The sequence below is a fragment of the Tenrec ecaudatus genome, chromosome 6, assembly GCF_050624435.1.
Source record: "Tenrec ecaudatus isolate mTenEca1 chromosome 6, mTenEca1.hap1, whole genome shotgun sequence".
In the NCBI taxonomy this organism is placed as follows: Eukaryota; Metazoa; Chordata; class Mammalia; order Afrosoricida; family Tenrecidae; genus Tenrec; species Tenrec ecaudatus.
Window position 1 is genome coordinate 13,658,144 of NC_134535.1, and position 18,157 is coordinate 13,676,300.

The 18,157-nt window shown below is 56.4% G+C and overlaps 1 protein-coding gene across 1 annotated transcript; it reads left to right on the forward strand.

Moving 5' to 3' along the window:
• Nucleotides 1-3,469: 3,469 nt before the first annotated feature.
• PVALB (parvalbumin) lies at nt 3,470-6,334 on the forward strand. The gene is made up of 3 exons (XM_075552635.1): nt 3,470-3,530; nt 5,157-5,289; nt 6,211-6,334. The coding sequence occupies exons 1-3, from the start codon at nt 3,470-3,472 to the stop codon at nt 6,332-6,334; spliced, it is 318 nt and encodes a 105-aa protein (XP_075408750.1).
• Nucleotides 6,335-18,157: the final 11,823 nt, after the last annotated feature.

Sequence of the window (18,157 nt, forward strand, 5' to 3'; positions counted from 1 at the left end):
TGTTTGCCTGGAAGCTGGGCCCCTCGTGTCACCATCAGGAGCCGAGCCTCTGTATAGGCAGCATCCTGGGAACCTTTTTAAGAGGGGTGGGGTGGGGAGGGGCTGGCCTCCCTGTTGTTCATACCAGATTCACTCTGAAATTCACGGCTATTGAGTCCATGCTGACTCCTAGTGACCCTGCAGGACAGGGTAGAACTGCCCCCTGGGCTTTTCCAAGAGGGTAACTCTTTGCGGGAGCAGAAAGCCTTGTGGGTCTCCCTCCGAGGGGGTGGATGGTTTCGAACTGCTGACCTTGCAGTTGGCAGCCTAACGCATCCCCCACCATGACTCTTGTTCCTACTAGAGATTTCACGAACCTTTGTTGAACATGTTCGTGAGTGTGTGTGTTTCAAACACACCCCCTGCACTGCCATCTCAAGGCTAGGAAGGCAGGCGCCACGCCAATCTCATGAAAGTTGTGCCCCTCTTGCTCTACTTGTGTGGGACATTGTGCATGTCTGTGGGGCGTGGAGGGCGAGGTCTCATACTCCTCCAAGCCCCCCTGAGGAGCCCATGCTGGCCCTGATGGCACTTGGTTGAGACTGAGAGATGCAGAGAAGAGGCTTATCAGAGCATGTGCCGAGCACATCTTCCCACCAGCACAAGGTCATCTTAGTCAGGGCAGGGGTTTCGGCCAGTTCCACCACCTCCGGGCCGCGCTCGGAGCAGTAGGTAAAGTCACCAAGGTCTTCATGCCTCAGGGTGCCTCTCTGTGCTAAGGGCCGAGCCACCAATATAGCAGTGCTATGGGCAGAGACTGTGCAGTTGGGAACGTAGCCTACTCCTGGGGCGGGGGAAGCAGTTCCTCCTCCATCAATTCCCTCCCCAGCCTTTTTTCTTCTTCCCTGCTAAGCTTTGGAGGAAGGAAATGTTGCTGCCATCCGAGGTGGTCAGGGAAGGCTTCTCAGAGGAGGTGAGCCCAGCCTGGGACTCTGTTTTGGGTGCTAGAGGGAGGCAGGGGCCAAGGGTTATTAATAGGCCTGGCTCGATGGGCCCACGGGGGTGAATGTGATACAGACACCCAGCCCCACGGTTGGGGAGTACCTGACACCGGAAGGGGAGGGGGCGGGGGGCTGGAGGCAGTGCCACCTCCCAAAATAGTCGGGGCAGAAGCCTATATAGGTGGCCACCCCAAGGCCAGGCTCACTTCCCAACAGGACTGCCACCAGCCCAGTCTGGTCTTTCTGTACAGCCTCTGGCCCTCCACCCCGACCAGGTGAGTGGTAAAAATGGGCTGCGGGGAGGGGAGGGGTAGGGTGGGAAGAGAGTACAGCAGGGGTCTGGCAAGGAGTGGGGTGCTGAGAGGAAGCAGCGTGGACTTCCAGGCAACATCCTGCCTCCAGGTCTGGACCTCAGGTTCCCCACCTGCAGGAGGACATTGTGGGCTCTGGCCATGCCATCATGCCCCCCTCCCCTGAGTGAGTAGAGGAGGCAGGAGGGATGAGTGGAGGAGGGATGAGTGGACTGTTAAGGGCTGGGCTGATGCTCCAGGTTGGAGGCAGGGTGTACTCTAGCCTCACCTCAGGGGGAGATGGAGGAAGGAGGTAGGGGGTGGGATGGGGGAAGGGAGGGGAGATGGCCCTGTCCAGGCTCTTGTCTTCATGGGGTGGGAGGACCATGTCAGTGTGCCGGGGTGCTCCAGAAAACTGTGTGGGGCTCAGGTCACCTGCGTGTGGGGCCTGAGGGTGGGACGGGGAAGTCACCTACCTGCCCGCTGGCAGTTAGTGAAGGCAAGTTAGTCAAACCTGCATGGCCCTTGCTAGGCCATGGCCTCACTGTGTATCCTTAGGCCTCTCTCTCTGGATCACTTCAGCCTCAGTTTCCCACCAGGTTCTTTCCAATGGGCACATAGACTCTCCTATAGACTCCTGGGTAGGTGGGTAGGTGAAGCCTGGGGGATCAAGAGAGCTGAGAGGTGGGGGTGAGGAGTGGGCATGGTAGAAGGCCTGGAAGGAGCAGTCCATCTGGGGGTAGGGTGGAGGTGGTGGGCAGCACCAGGGTCAACAGGGGCCATGTGGCTGAGGGGTTCAGCGGGAGGGGGCTGAGCCAAGGGCTATCAGATCAGAAGCTGCAGCCTGGGCACCTTCTAAGCCAGCTGGCCAGTGGTGGCCCAAAGGAGCTGACTCACAAGGGGGGTGCAGCCCGGGACAGCAGCTTCCTTAGGTTTCCAGGAAGGGCAGGGGTCCAGTGCTGAAAGGGGGAGACGGTGTTGACAGCGGGTGCTAGGGGACCAGAGTCACTGGCGGCTAGGTAGCCTCCTCCCTCTTCCCCCTCCTCCACCCAGGGCCACCAGCCCCAGCTCCTCCCCACCTAGATGCCTTAGATTGGAATCCCCAATTCCCACCATCAAAGACTACCACCATCCAACACTACACAGGTGAACAAAGTCCAGAGAGGGAGGGAGCAGGCCACAGCCCAAGCTCACACAGGGAACAGGGCAGTCCCAGGTCTGGAACTCTTGGTCCACTGACTCGGGGACCCTCAGGGCAGCGGGCAGTAGCCTGGATCCTGGAGAGGCCGTGGGAGAGGATTCACTAGCCCCTAGAGACGTCCAATGAGGACGTCTCTCTCACATTCCCAACGCTGGATGAAGCCCAGCACTGGCTGGAGGATGCGAGGACTTGTGGTCCACAGCGCCGCCCTGCCCCGAGTGCACACGAAGCCCCTGTGAACCTAGGGTGAAGGGGTGGGGAGAGGGCGCACCCAAGGTGGAAGCCGTGGGCCAGGAGACCAACCAGGAAAGCGGGTTATGAGTGAAAAGCCAAACCCAAATCCAAACAAGATACCGGTTCCCCAAAGCTCATCCCAGGCTAGATGAGAGAGGAGGGCGGGAGGAACGTCGTCCCCCGCCCTCCCTGCCACCCCCTCACAGGGGGCGTCCCCGGTCAGGTTTCGCCACCTCAGCGCTTAGATTTTACAGCCAACCTTAGCATCGCAGGGCAGACTGCAGCCCAGACTCAGGTAGGGTCAGAGAGTCCGGGAGTGGAGCCCAGGACCCGCGGGGGGGTGGAGGCGCCTGCAGCTTCGGCGGCCTCCCGAGTGGGATGCCCGGACTTGGAGTCCCTGCGCGGCTCCAGGCTCGCGCACCCTGTGTGCCCTTGACGCCTGGTGAACCCCACCCAGTTCCAGTACCAGTTGGCGAGGCAGGCACCCCGCAAATCCCAGACGTCGCGCCCCTGTCCTCGTGGCCCCGGACGCCCCGGCCCCTAGGGTGGCGAGGATGGGACCCGCGCCCCGCTGGACGCACCGCGCGGCTCGGTGGCGCGGCTGCTCTGAGCCTGGCCGGCTGCGCGCCGCGTCCCGCGTCCCCTGGCTGCAGGCCAGGCCGGCGGGCGCGCGGCACTGCAGCGCTGGTCATATGAGCAGAAATGATGAGAAAAGCACTTTTTAATCTTTTCGCACTTGCTCTGCCCGCTCCAACCGCTGCAGGATGTCGATGACAGACTTGCTCAGCGCTGAGGACATCAAGAAAGCAGTGGGAACCTTTGCCGGTGAGCAGCGCTTCCCCCACCCCTGCGCGCAATCCCTCCCTGAGCCCTCTGCCAGAGCCCCTGCGCCCCGCGCCTGCCTTCCCATGCACCCCACGGAGCTCCCAGGACTGGGGTCCCAGTATTTCCCCACTCTCCGCTCTGGCAAAACTTGGCCCAGGCAGCGACCCTGGAGGCTGGGCGTCCTGCCCGAGGGACCGAAACTTGTCGGCTTTACAGACTGTTGGCCTTGCGCGCCAAGGACTCCGGAGTCGCTGACAAAGGGCGAAGACCAGGCTCAGAGACCTGAGCTTCTAGGTGTCGGAGCGCGCTCTGGAGTTCCCCTTTAAGGGGCTTGGGGGGACTGCAAGCGCTCACGCCTTCTCACCCCTCTCCAGGACCCCAGCTCAGGCTCCCATGTCAGTGGCCACTGCTGGTCCACCATCTGTGGGAGGCCCCTCCTTGGAGCTCAGCATCCCCCGAAAGTCTATAGTATACGCGGGAGCAGGTGACCCTCCTGGGAGCAGCCGCAGGCACTTTATTCTCCCCAACCTTGTTCCCAATATTCTCAAGGCTCCCAACTTCCAGCAGCAGCGGGGCACGGGAGGCAAGACAGTGGGTAGCCTCACCCCTGTGAGTCACCCTGATCTGAACGCTGCGATGCCCCCTCCCCAGTCATCAGATAGGAAAACAGAGACTTGGAGAGGGAGAGAGACTTGTCCAAGGTCACCAAATGAGGCAGGTGGGGGATTAGAACTAGGGTCTCCAAGGTGTCTCCAGGACTAGCCCTCCCCTCCCCCAGTGTCAGAAGTAAGTGAAGGGAGCAATGGACAGAAATAGGAAACACCCCCCCCCCCACCATCCCCACTCCTTGGTTGCTTTCCTGGGTGCTCTAACAGAAGAACTTAAAACAATTGGGGGGCTCTCTCATTTCCTTTCTCCCTGGGGCCCTTGCCCTGGGCATGAAGATGCCACCCTCCTAGCAGGGGATGACCACTCTGCCTTTCCAAGAAGAAACTTAAGGACCTGCTGGAGCCTGCTTGCCCTCACCCACTCCCAAGAGAATGGATTTCTACGCAAAACCAAGATTTCTGGGTCTTCCCCTTGGCACAGCCTCTACTTCTCCCCTCCCCCCACCACCCCCACTGTGACCTTGAAGAAAAGGTGTCCTCCTCCCACCCCACCCCACCCCCAACACCATCTGTGGCCAAGAAAAAGACAGACCCTCCTTCCCCACCCCTGTCCCCTGTGGCCATCACTCCCGCTACTTTAGCACCCTGTCCAGTCCCACTGGGCCTCCACCGCTTTATGGAAAAAAGGACCAAATCTTGGATAGGGTCTTCGGTGGGCTGCTCTTACCAGGAGCCCCCTCTCTCCCCACCATCAGCATTGAGGGCTGTGGATGGAGTGCAGGTCTGTCAGCCATCAGGAGCTAGGTTCAAGTTCACTTATCCCCCACTGCACAGCTCTGTGACCTTGCCCAGGCTCCTCAGCCCTGGGGTGGGGGGAGCCTTATCCCTTCCTTTTTCCACTCCACCCCCACAACCCAAAGGCTGGCAGGTGGACAGTCATCCATACTGTGAACCCCCTTCCCCATCCTCCTTCCTTCAGCCCACCCCCTAGGTCCTCACTGTAACCCCCTCCCCACAGCTGCTGACTCCTTCGACCACAAAAAGTTCTTCCAAATGGTCGGGCTGAAGAAGAAGACCCCGGATGAGGTGAAGAAGGTCTTCCATATCCTGGACAAAGACAAGAGTGGCTTCATTGAGGAGGATGAGCTGGGGTAAACTAAGGCTCAGGGAGTAAGGGTGGGGGTGGGTTGGGGGCTGAATCACTTGCTTCCAGGTGCCGTCAGTCCCTTCCCTGGGGGGCCGCTTTCCCTGCACCCTTCTCAGCAGCAAATAACCATGTGTGACCTCTCCCATGACCGACAGACTCGGGCCCAGGGAGCCGGAGGACAAACGCTCCCAGCCCTGAGACTCCCGGCAAGATAAAACCCTCAGCGGAAGCACCACTAACTAGGTTAAATTATAGCCACTTAATATTGCTAATGGAGTGCTCCTGTTTAATAATTTAATACAAATGGAAAGGCCATTTCTCTTCTTGCTTAACACCATAAGCAAAGCAGGGGAGACTGGCTTTTGTGTCTCATTGATTTTTGTTTGTCTAAAGCCACCTGCCACCCTCCTACAGACCCCTCCTGCTGCACTGGGATGGCCAGGGCTGGGCCGGGGAGAGTCAAGGGTGCAGAGCCAGCTTTGGGGGATTCTGGAGTTGTTGGAGCAGAGCAGAGGAGGAGAAGGTGGTGACACAGAAAATGCCAAGCTGTCTTCCCCCAGAAAACCCCCATCCTCAACTCCCTCTATCACCCTGGCCCACATCTGCCTGCCCAGCTGTTTCTGCCATCACCTGTCCCCCTCCAGCCCAAGGTGCCTTGGGTTTTGCCGTGAGGAAGCAGGAGAGGGTTTCCAAGTGGGGAACCTCCCCAGTCAGCTTGCCTGTCCCCTAAACCTTCCCACAACGGTTCCATCAATCGAGAAACGCCATCTGCCCAACCATGCCTGTGCCCTAGGCCTCACCTTCTCCAGGAAGCCTCCCTGAATTCTCCTGGGCCTCTGTTCTCCATCATTGTACCCTGGCCTCTCCCTGTGCAGATGCTGTGAGGCCAAGGTGACCTCCTGCCTCTGTCCCTTTCCTCCCCCAGATCCATCCTGAAGGGCTTTACTGCAGGTGCCAGAGACCTGTCTACTAAAGAAACCAAGACGCTGATGGCCGCTGGAGACAAGGATGGGGACGGCAAAATTGGGGTCGAAGGTGGGTCACTGTGACCGTGCAGGTGGCGGGATGCTGAGATGCTGAAGGCATGGGACTTTGGAGGAGCCTGGTGGCGTAGTGGTTACATGTTGGGCTGCTAACCATACAGTCAGTGGTTCAAAACCACCAGCTGCTTCTCAGGAGAAAGATGGGGCTTTCTAGTCCCGGAAAGAGTACAATCTCAGAAAGTCACAGGGGCAGCTCTACCCTGTCCGATAGAGTCTCTGTGAGTGGCTATCGATTGGATGGCTGTGAACTTTGCGGGTTGCAGGAAACGGGCTCCTTCACACCCCAAGATTGGCGCAACCAATGGGGACAACCCTTTAGTCTGGGAACTCAGGCACATGAGCCAGGTAAAGAACATGTTGGCATGTTCTATGCAATTTCAACAACCCCAAAGGAAGGGGTTCTCTTTTCCCTGATGGGGTTGGGAAACCAGGGGCACTGGAGACTTTTTGCTCGCTGGGTGGCCTTGGGCATGACTCCCCTTCTCTGGGCATGGGCCTCCCGTCTGTAACCTGAGCCGAGGAGGCCAGCTGCTCCCCAGGCCCCCTCGCTGGCTCCCAACTTCTCAGATTCCAGGAGTGGAAATTCCTGACCTGCTATCCTCCCCAGCATCTCCGTCCTGGTGTCCTGTAGCTTCAGTCAGTGAGGCTTGTTTGGCTTTGTTCAGACATACCATTCCAGCCTTGCAGTGGAGCCAGGGGAAAGAGCCCGCCAGGAGTCAGCTGGGAATCAGGCAAAGGAAGGTCTCACCTTGCCTTCCTTCCCAAGCTCTGATCTCAACACAGACAAGGGCCACCAGCTGCTCCCTGCGCTTTCACGAGCTTCTCTCCCAGACAGCCCAGCATCCCTGCCAGGGACCCCTATTTTCCTGACCGGAAATCTGTGGCTCGATGGGCTTAGCAGAGTCCAAAGAGTTAGGACATCTGTGGGTCTTTTGGGCCCCAAGTCTGAATTCCTCCAAAACAGGTCTCTTTCCTGTGTATTCCCTGATGGCGGGCTGAGTTAGTCACTGGGTAGCTAACTGCAAGGCCAGCAGTTCAAACCCACCAGCTGCTTTGAGTGAGAAGGCAGAAGTTGTCTGCTTTTGTAAAGAGTGACATTCTCATATACCCACAGGGGCAGGTCTGCCCCGCCCTAGAGGGTCTCCGTGTGTCAGAGTGGAGGTGCTGACTGTGAGTTCATTTGTAAGTCGGCATCGTCTCCATGGCAGTAGGTTTGGGTTTAGGCTGTGTTCCCCCCTGGGCTTGGCCTGGGATGCCCCTGTTCAAATCCCAACTCTGCCACATTCCAGTTGGACAATTCCAGGAACTACTCTGGGCGTCTGCTTCTCTGCCTTCATAAGGTGGCCCTGAGGATCGGATGAGTTGGTATCGTGCCTGTGGATGTTTAGACTCGTTTTTAAAAAAATAAGGAGTGTGTTGCATGCATCTTTTCTCTCCCTTAATGAGCAATAGCTGGCACAAAGCAGTACTCACCTGGCATGGCTGCCTGGATGCAAAGCCAGACCCTGTGCCTGCTCCCCTCTCTGCCCTCGCCAGCTGGGACCTGGACTGGGTCATCTCACCACATTAGGTTCTCTCGTTGGCAAACAGGGTGCACAATTTTACTCTCCAACTGGCTTAGGCTGGTTGGGAAAATCAAGTGGCCTGAGACCCAGGGTGGCCGAGGGGAAGGTATAGGGACCCTGTACATGGGAGCTGGGTTTATCCGAGCTTCGTGCCATAAAGCTGAAGCCGGGCATCTCTAGCATGGTCAGATCCCTGGGCTTTCCATGGCAGCTGGCCTTCTTGGGCTACGAAGGAGAAAGCAGGTCTTAAAGGGGCCTTCATGGGGCCAAGTGGAGGATGTCGGAGGGACTTTTGTCAGTGACGCCGATGAGTGGCAGGTCCTTCCCCCGTGCCTCATCCTCACCCAGCCATCAGCCAGCTCCATCCTAAACCCTGGTCCCCGACTCCACCTCAGCCCAGGCCTCCTGGCCTACCCTCACCCCACCCCCACAGACCCCGTTTTCAATATGCCATAGCGCAGAAGCCCTGGGCCAGGTCTGCCTGGCTGCTGCCTGCCCACAGCCTAAATGATCGTGAGAAACCAGGTCAGGCGCTGCCCTGGTTCCCTGCCCACCTTCCTTCCTCTCTCAGCCCTGCTCCTTTCTCAAAGAGATAAACTCTTACAACTCGAGGCAGTGGGGTGGGGGTGGGGGGGACGTCTCCTGGCTCAGTAACCCTGAGCCTCAGTTTCCCCGTCTGAAACTGGGCCTTCTTGGGGAGACCTCACTGGGCTTATGTGAGGCCGCTGTGCTGAAAGCACTTGGTAGGTACTTGGTACGTGGCACTGGGGTGCTGTTTTAAACGCAGCTGCTCCTTGCTTGGGGTGCTCGCAGCAGTGAAGAGCGGCCGTGCCAGGCAGCGGGAAAGGTGCGAGTGGTGATCTGAGTGGAGGGGAGGGGCTTGGACAAGGGATCAGAGGCTGTGGGGAAGGATGGATTGCAGGCAAGATATTGTCCCCAGCGCAGTCATGGAGGCTGGGAAGTTCTGGGCATGCTTTGAGAGAGCAAGCAGATTGGTTTGCAGCAGTGGCCGGGAGAAAGAAGTCCCACCTGGGAGGAGTCCAGCCTCATGCCGAGCTGCGTACAGTTAGCCCACCCCACCCCCACCCCCCCGTGACCTTGGCAGGACAGTGGACAGAGGTGAAGGTGCAGGAGGGGCAATTCAGGGGGCGGTTCAAGCTCACACTGCCAACAGGTGCCTAGGCCAGGATTCAAACCCAGGAATGACTGGGATGTCTGGTTCTTCCGGTCTGGTCTGTTCTACCCCCACCCCTCACAGAGCTGTGGGGCCCAGGCAGGGCCAATGGGGGCAGGGGGCGATGAAATGAACAACCAGGGCAGGTGATTGCTTGGGGCCATCTCAGCCTCCCCAAGCCCCCTGCGTTTTCTGGAGTGGGGTGGGGAGGGTGGGTGTGGGGATGGTCAGCAGGCAGTGAGGTGGGAGAGAGCTCCTCTGGTGAGGTCCTGATGGCCAGCAGGTCCCAAGCCACCTCCCTCCCCCATCCCCCAGGAAGGATGCCCCCCAGTCCTGCTGTGACAGGGATCAGAAAACCCCTCTGACCTTCAGGCACCTGCTCTGTAAAAGCTGGGGTCAGATGGCTAGCCCGTGGCTGGGGACCCTGCCAGTTCTGGGAGTCTGAAGATGTCACAGTGGATAAGCATCGCATGGAGGGCCCCACGCTGCACTCGGGACATTGACCTTGAGTGAAGACAGCAGTGACCTCTGACTCTGTGGCGTGCGCAGTGTGCGCCACCCAGTGCCAATGCTCCGCACCGCGCTCTCCTCATCTTCTGGACTACACAGCGCAGCAGTGGTTCCGGCTGTCCCGAGAGGGGAGGGCACCGAGCCTTTTAGAGGGCCCAGGGCTAGGAGCACAAGATCAAACCCTCAGCACAGATCTGCCCAGCTGCCAAGCACAAGGCCTTCCCTGCCTCGTTCAAGCAAGGGGCATAAGATTCACCCATGGGTGGGCTTGTGGCTTGCTTCTTGCTACACCCACCTTCCCTACCCTCCACCCCAGGATCCCTGGTAGCATGTGGGTTACAGGTCAGGCTGCTATCCTCAAGGTCAGCAGTTCAAACCCACCAACCAGTTTGTGGCAGAAAGGTGAGGCTTTGCTACCTCCATAAAGAGTTACCATCTCAGACACCCACAGGGGCAGGTCTACGCTGCCCTTTAGGGTTGCCGTGGGTTTGGGTAAGTCGCTCTCCCCTGCTAGGACTCGAGTCACAGGAGAGAGCGCTGCCCCTGTGAGTCTCAAGCACCCAGATTAGGGCCTGCCAAGTTGCAGGACACAAGAGTAAGTTTCCTCATTGCCTGAAAGGTTGAATGAATGTGTGCATACATTTGTGTGGGGGGAGGAGGAAGCATGGCCTAGCCTGTGGGGGAAGGTGGTTTGCCAGCCAAGGCTGGAGGCCTGTGTGGACTGGCACGTCCAAGTGGCTCGGGGCAGCCCAGAGCCAGAGACCATCTCCGTCCCCAGCTTGGTTTGTCCTTCTCAAGGTGAGGGATGTCGATCGGGTTCTTTAAGATCCCAGGTTGAGGCGGGTGAGTCGAGAGACAACCGTTCTAAGAATAACCCTTTGCGTTCCCGTCTCTGGGGCAGCTCCTTCCAGGAAGTGCCAAGGCTTTTATAGATGTGGTCGATTGATTGTGGGAGGCCACCCTGAAGAAGACGGTGCAGCATGCACACCCTCTGTGTCGCCCTGGGGTATTTCAGGGAGCTCCACTGGCCGTGGGCCCAATTCTAACCTTCAAACCTATGAGCCCCACCCCCCAGACCCTGTGTTTTGCATTTTGCCTTCATATGCTGCAAAGCCTCCAGCAAAATGATGGTCACGGGCACTCACGGGCCTGAAGGCATTTGCCTACTCTGTTTCCTTTGAGCTGAATCAATGCCCTGCCACCTTCAGTTGTTTGTTTAGCTTGGAGGGTGGGGAGGGGGATGATCAATTGCCTGGCCTTTCTTCCAAGGCACCTCTAGGTGGGCTTGAACCACCCACCTTTGGCTCAGCAATCGATGGCATTCGCCATCACACAGGCCCAGGGAGACCAGCACTTGCCCACAGCCTGTGTACAGCTGTGTGTGCCTGAGCCTCGTCCTCTCTCTGAACAAGCATGGCCCCATGGGTAAGGGAAAAAAAAACCCATTGCTTTCATGTAGATTCCAACACCTGGAGACCCTGTAGAGCAGGGTAGAGCTGCCCATGTGGGTTTCGGTGACCCTTGAGTAGAAAGCCTGGTCTTTGAGCAGCTGGTGGCTTTGACTGCTAACTTCGATGCGAATAACTCAACACACAACCCACTGTTCCATCAGGGCGCCTGGTGCCATCCGTGCAAGTTCACTGCCAAGGAGCCCACTCTGACTCCTGGAGGCCCTGTAGGGGACAGGGCAGGACTGCCCGGTGGGTTTCTGAGATTGTCACTCTGGATGGGAGTAGAAAGCCTCACTTTTCTCTCTTTGGGTGGCTGGGGGTTTCCAACTGCTGACCTCCCAGTTGGCGTCACTGGTCCAGTGGGGATCAAAAGGCCCCCCAATCCGAGTCGTTGCTTGAAGTGAGTGAGATTCTTGTAGCAATGACTGGGTGCTGCTTTGTTTTTGCATTTACAACTTGTTCTGTCCACCCCACCTCAAAGGCCTCCCCAATAGTGGAGCTCGTGTCTTCCCAGGACCTGAAATGGGGCAGAGGTGGGATTGTGTGAGCAGAATGCTCCCTGTCATCCCAACCCTCTGGCCCATGTGGGGTCTGATTTCCATGGAAGGCAGGGCAGGAGCAGCAGGGCCGGGGCCGGCACTTGGCCCACATTTCGCTTGGTGCTCCTGCTAGCGCGTAGAGTCTGGCAGGCAAAGGCTATGACCGCCACCACTCCCCGACCTGCACACCCGCTTAAGACATATGGAAACTGAGGCCCTGAGGACGTGAAGTGACTAAAGTCACAGCAAACCCTTGGAGGAAACGGAGCCCGGGTCTCCTGACTCTGCCTCTTTTTCCAAGTAGGCCGAAGGAGGCATTCGAGTTATAAATGGTTCTTGGGCTTAGCAAGCTGCTTGATTTTATTCCCGGGTGGACAGAGCGGACTCCTGCCTTCTGCTGCACTAGATAAGCCTGAGCAGTGGGGGGGAGGGGGGACGCAGATGGCACTCCTTATGTAACTGCCCTCAGAAGAAAGGAGCCTGCCCTGCTCACCCTCTCCCCACCCCCGGGGGAGGGGTGTACCCACCGGGTCTCAACTGCTCATGGAAAGAGTGGCGGTGTGGGTGCCTTGGAAGAAAGGCCTGGCAGCCTGCTTCTCAGAAGAGGCGGCCATGGCAGCCCTGCTGGGCACAGTCCCACACTGACCCTGGCCAGTGCTTCTTCGGGTTACAGCTTGTGTCCCGTTGTTGCCTGGTTGGCCTGGATTGCTGGGGATCCCAAGGATGTAGTTAGAACCATCAGGCCCAGGGCCTGTCTTCTGGGGGGGCCTCTGAGTGGGTCTGTACTGCCAACCCATGGGCCCATCATTGTGGTCGTCATGTGTTCAGCCAGCTGCGTCGCACCCAGGGGCTCCTGAGTCGGAATGCGGGGCCACTCAGGGCCAGTCTTTGAGAGAGAGAGAGAGCAGAGGGGGGCCCCTGAGCTGTGCCTGAGTTCGAGTCTTCCGCACGGAGTTTGTCAGCCTCGGTTTTGCTGAAAGTAAAATGGGGCCAGGAAAGCAGAGAGGATGCTCTAGGCTGACTCCGGGTGGCCCTGGGCCTGTGGGTGCTGCCTCCCCGGAGTGGCTGAGGTGACCCTGAGTGACTGGCCTCCAGAGCTCTATGATGGAAATGTGATCCCTGCTCAGCACCGATTTTAAGAAACTGAGCCGGGAGCTATTTCCAGGGAAGGTTATCATCAGCAGGCGGCTCCTTCATCCCGCTGGTCACATCAGAGAGGAGGGGGCCCTTCAGCCCCCATGTCCGGCTCTGCTTCGGTGGAGCCTTGAGCCTGGGCAGCCGTGCTTTCTAAATTTGCCCAGCCCCCACAGCACCCCGGCGACCCCAGAACTGCACAGACCTAATTAGGCTCATTTCTGTCCCCTAAGGGAGAGAGAACAGCATCCCTCCCTCCCCCTCCTGAACCCCCAGATCCCTGCCTGCCCCAGTCCCCACCCGCCCCTCCCTACCTGGCCTTTCTTTGATGGGGCCGGCCCACCAGCCCCAGGGACCTCTGAGGTGGCTTAAGACTGGAAAAGTAGGACTGTACTTGGGCATCTGATCGGAGGAAGAACTTTCTGCAGTCTTCCAAAAGGGCCCTGTCCCTACCTCTGAGGCTTGATTTTTCTTGAGGAAGAAGCTGAGGGTCAGAGTGGCCAGTCCCACCGATGGGCATGCTATATAGGTGGGTTCCAGTCTGGGTGATGGATGGTGTTGGAAGTTTATATCCAGGTCACCCAAAGGCCTACCACATCATGTGGGTACCAACTCAAAGTGACCCCTATGTAGGAGGTCATGTTTCCAAAAGTGGACAATACCACCCCCTGGGGAGGTGCTGGAATGAATTAAGTGGGGGGGGGGGGTTGTCGGGGACAACTGCAAAAGCAGACACACAGACTTTATCTCAGATGATGGGCTAGATCCCAAACTTCTTTTACCCCTTCAGGGCGGGGAGCGACAGGGGGGTCACTGAGTACTTTTGGTTCTCTTCTGACAAAGGGGTGGTAGGTCAAATCCATTTGGGAACCGACCACTGCTCGATGGGGTTTCTGAGGCTATAAATCTTTGCAGGAGCAGACAGCCTCAGTTGTCCTCCCAGGAATGACCGGTGGGTTTGAACCACCGGCCTTACCTTACGCTGACCCAACGCCCTCTCTTCTATGGGCAGCAGATTTCTATTTAGGCTCCCTGTAGCCTCAGCTAATCTCCCGCTTCCTCCGAGCCACCCCCCACTCCTGACCTTCGGTTTGGGATCTTGGTGGTGGTGGTGATGTCAAAGCTCTGGCCTCTGCCTGCCAGTTTTTCTGGAAAGATCCAAGGGAAGTAGAACTAGCATTTATTGAGCACCTACTGCGTGCTCCTAGGAGCCTGGTAGCATAGCGGGTTATGAGTTGGGCTGCTAACTGAAAGGTCAACCGTTTGCAACCAAGTAAATGTCCGGACTATGCGATAGAGGCAAGAAAATGGGGAGCAGGTGGGGTGTGGCTGGGAGTAAAGACCCAGCCTGCTTGCTCCAAACTGTGTGGAAGGGAATTTTCTAGGCCTAGAGCCCTGGCACCGGAGTAGGCGTCTGTCGGGCTGCTAACCAAGAGGTCAGCCGCTCAAAACCACCAGCAGGTCTGAGAAAGATGGACTTTCTACTCCCTTCAGGATGGACAGTCCTGGAAACCCCCAAGGGGCAGCTGCATTCTGTCCTCTCTCGTACTCTGTCGCCGGGAGTTGGCACCAACTCAGTGGCAGTGAGTCAGGTTGAGTTTTGAGTCAAGGTGTGGATAAGGAGTTCAAGCCCTAGAAGGGACAAGTGTCTGGTCCAGGGACACAGTGTATGGTAGAAACGAAGCCAGTTCCCCAACTTCTGATGCCCCACTCCCCACCCAGGTTCTCCCTGCAAACTCGATCGGCCACGACTCTAGGGCAGTGGTTCTCAACCTTCCTCATGCCTTTAACACAGTTCCTCATGTGGTAGTGACCCCCAACCATAAAATTATTTCCGTTGGTACTTCATCACTGTCATTTTGCTACTGTTATGAATCGTCATGTAAATATCTGATATGCAGGATATATTTTCATTGTTATAAACTGAACATAATTAAAGCATAGTGATTAATCACAAAACAATATGTAATTATATATTTAAAAGTTGATGTATTTTCTTTCTGATGGTCATAGGCGACCCCTGTGAAAGGGTCGTTTGACCCCTCTCCCCAAGGGGTTGAGACCCACAGGTTGAGAACCAAAGCTGATTGGTTTTTCTTTAAGGAGAGGCGGGGCTGGTTTCAAAGATCCCTGAGAGGAGGCAACCGGTTAATTGGCAGTTTCCTACAGAGACATGAAAGGCCAGGAGAGGTGATCCCTGCCCTCAATTTGTCCACCAAGTGCCCCATGCAAGGTTCTGAAGGAATAAAATTAGAACCCTGTGTTCTCTGCTGCGTAAGTCAGCAGGAGGCCGTGGCTGCTTCAGAGCTGACCCCAGGTGGGCCCTGGACAGCCTTTTGGGTCCCATGCACCTCCCACAATTCAGCTCTGAGCTGTCTGACCTCCTGGCCCAGAGGCCATGGCTGGTGTCCTCTGCTTTCCACAGCCGAGGGCACGCAGGTCCCTCTGCTGTGAAGATGACTAACAGGCTCTTTGTACATGGGTAGTACAGATGACTAAGTGCTCAACTACTAACTGAAAGGTTGAGAGTTCAAATCTATCCAGAGGTACCTCAGAAGAAAGACCTGGTGATTTCTTTTTGGAAGCTCATAGCACAGTTCTAATGCCCTCTAGGCCGCTACTCATCAGGGTTCATGCAAGGGAAGCTGGTTAGGGGCTGCTGCTGAGCCTCTGGGGGTCTTTCAGGGAGATGGGAGCCAGGGTGGGGAGGGTGCTGGGAAACAGTAAAGACCAGAGCCCCCTATGGACCATCTCTGCAAGAGAGAGCATTGAGGGAAGGACTCAGGCCTCCTTCATCCCAGGACAGAGCCCTGGGCCCCCATCCCAGGATTAACTGGCAAGTTGAAGCTGGAATAAATCATAATCTCCACCACAGCTGGAAGCCCACTCTCTCCAAAGGTGTATTCTTGAGACAGAGCTGGGTCCAGGCTCTGCCTCTTATTTCCCACATGACCTTGACCTGTCACCCCTCCAGGCCTCCATATCCCCAAACTAGAAAATGTGGAGTTAGGGCAGTGCTTGTTGATTCTGAAGGAGGGAGGATATTCATCCATCCATCCATCCATCCATCCATCCATCCATCCATCCATCCACACACCCACTCCACAAGCCAGCCAGCCATCTATTTATCCATCCACCTACCCATATAGCTACTCATCCATCCATCTATCCATCCATCCATCCATCCATCCATCCATCCATCCAGTCAATCAACCAGACTGCCAACCAGTCAGCCATCTATCTACCTATCCACCTACCCATCCATCCATCCATCCATCCATCCACACACCCACTCCACAAGCCAGCCAGCCAGCCATCTATTTATCCATCCACCTACCCATATAGCTACTCATCCATCCATCCATCCATCCATCCATCCATCCATCCATCCATCCATCCATGCTTTCAACCAACCAGACTGCCAACCAGCCAGCCATCTATCTATCCATCCACCTACCCATCTATCCATCCACCTACCCATGCATCCATCTATCCATCCATCCATCCATCCATCCATCTATCCATCCATCCATCTATCCATCCATCCATCCATCCATCCATCCATCCATCCATCTATCCATCTATCCATCCATCCATCCATCCATCCACACACCCACTCCACAAGCCAGCCAGCCAGCCATCTATTTATCCATCCACCTACCCATATAGCTACTCATCCATCCATCCATCCATCCATCCATCCATCCATCCATCCATCCATCCATCCATCCATTCATCCATCCATGCTTTCAACCAACCAGACTGCCAACCAGCCAGCCATCTATCTATCCATCCACCTACCCATCTATCCATCCATCCATCTATCCATCCATCTATCCATCCATCCATCCATCCATCCATCCATCCATCCATCCATCCATCCATCCATTCATCCAACCAGCCTGCCAGGAAGTCAGGCAGACAAGCAGGCAGGCAGTCATTGGCTCCTACTGTTGCCAGTCTTTGTGGTGGTCTTTTAGAAGCCATGGCCTGTGCAGTTTTTGCAGGGACACATGGCCCTTACATGGTGGCAAATGCCTGGCCTATTCTCGTCTACTGAAGAGAAAAATGCCTGGGGTCATGTTTGTCCCTCCCTTGGAAGATGGCAAGGGGCAAATGTGTTGGTCCTTGACCCTGGCTGCTCATCAGATCCCTGCTAACTTGTTTCTCATCCCAGTCTGCCTCAGTCAGAAACTCCCGGGCAGGGACCCAGGAATCTGCGTCTTCTTCATTCCTGCGGGCAAGCTGGCTGGGCCGCATGGGAAAGGGCTCCTCGCCCAAATTCAAAGAGACCTGGGTCTGAATCCTGGCTCTGCCTCTTATAGGCTGCCCAGCTTAGTGAGACCGCTGTGACGTGGTGTTGTCATCTGTAGAACCCTAAGTACATTGTAGGATGATGTTAAGAGATTATCTACCAAGGACTTAGAATCGTGTTTGGAATATGATAAGCATTCACTATCTTTCTGTTGCTATTCTGCCATGAATAACTTGTGTGCTCATGAAGCCCACCATTGCCCACCCCACTCCCTTCCCTCTGGCCCTCATCCCTCATCCCTCAGAGGTCTCCTGCAGCAGATTTAGGATCAGGAGCCTGGGGAAAGCTTGTGGGCAGCACTGGGAGCCCGGCCAGCCGCCTCGAACTCACGTCCCTGTACTCCTTTCTCCTGCAGAATTCTCCGCTCTGGTGGCTGAAAGCTAAGAGGCACCGACTGACCCGGCCGCCCTGGCCTTCCACCTCTCTGCCCTGGACACCTATCTCAGTCCCTCTCGCCACCCTCCTGCACTGTTGTTCAGTTGGTTTGTGTTATTTTTTACTCCTCCCATTCCCTGTGGCCCTTCAATGACACCATTCTTCTGGAAAATGCTGGAGAAATAATAAAGGCTATACCAATTGGACTCTGCCTGCTGGGAAAGGACACAGGCCTGGTGGGGCATGGACCCCGTTGTCTTGTCAGAGGAGCCTGGGTGGGCAGGGCTGGAGGGATAGGGTATGTGATCCTGAGCGAAGTGCTCTGTGCAGGTGGTCCTTTGGCCCCTGAACCAGCCCAGAAGGGAGATAATGAAATGCCAGTCTCCAGCGAAAGACTCAGACGGATGAGGGGAATGTGTGTGAACCACGGAGCTAGGAGCTGCTGGAATGGAGATTTGAACTCAGGCCTGTCAGTGAGCTGGTGGGTGGGTGAGTGGATGGATGGATGGATGGATGGATGGATGGATGGATGGATGGATAGATGTCTAAATCATCCATCTAGCTAGAAGTGATTGAAACTGAGATTTGAATAAGGTCTGTGAGTGTGGAGGTGGATGGATATATGGATGGATGAAGGATGGGTGAATGGATGGATGGATGGATGAGTAAGTAGATGGATGCCTCTTTAGACTCCTCTTCTTACAAATAACAAAAACTCAACCCAAAGTAACTTAATAAACGAAAGAAAAATCGGCTGACTTGGCTT

Excerpts from the sequence above, each read along its gene's own strand:
- PVALB (XM_075552635.1), top strand. The coding sequence starts at position 3,470 with ATGTCGATGACAGACTTGCTCAGCGCTGAGGACATCAAGAAAGCAGTG. Across the intron at positions 3,531-5,156 it reads AGCAGTGGGAACCTTTGCCG|CTGCTGACTCCTTCGACCAC; the intron begins GTGAGCAGCGCT and ends CCCTCCCCACAG. Across the intron at positions 5,290-6,210 it reads ATTGAGGAGGATGAGCTGGG|ATCCATCCTGAAGGGCTTTA; the intron begins GTAAACTAAGGC and ends TTCCTCCCCCAG.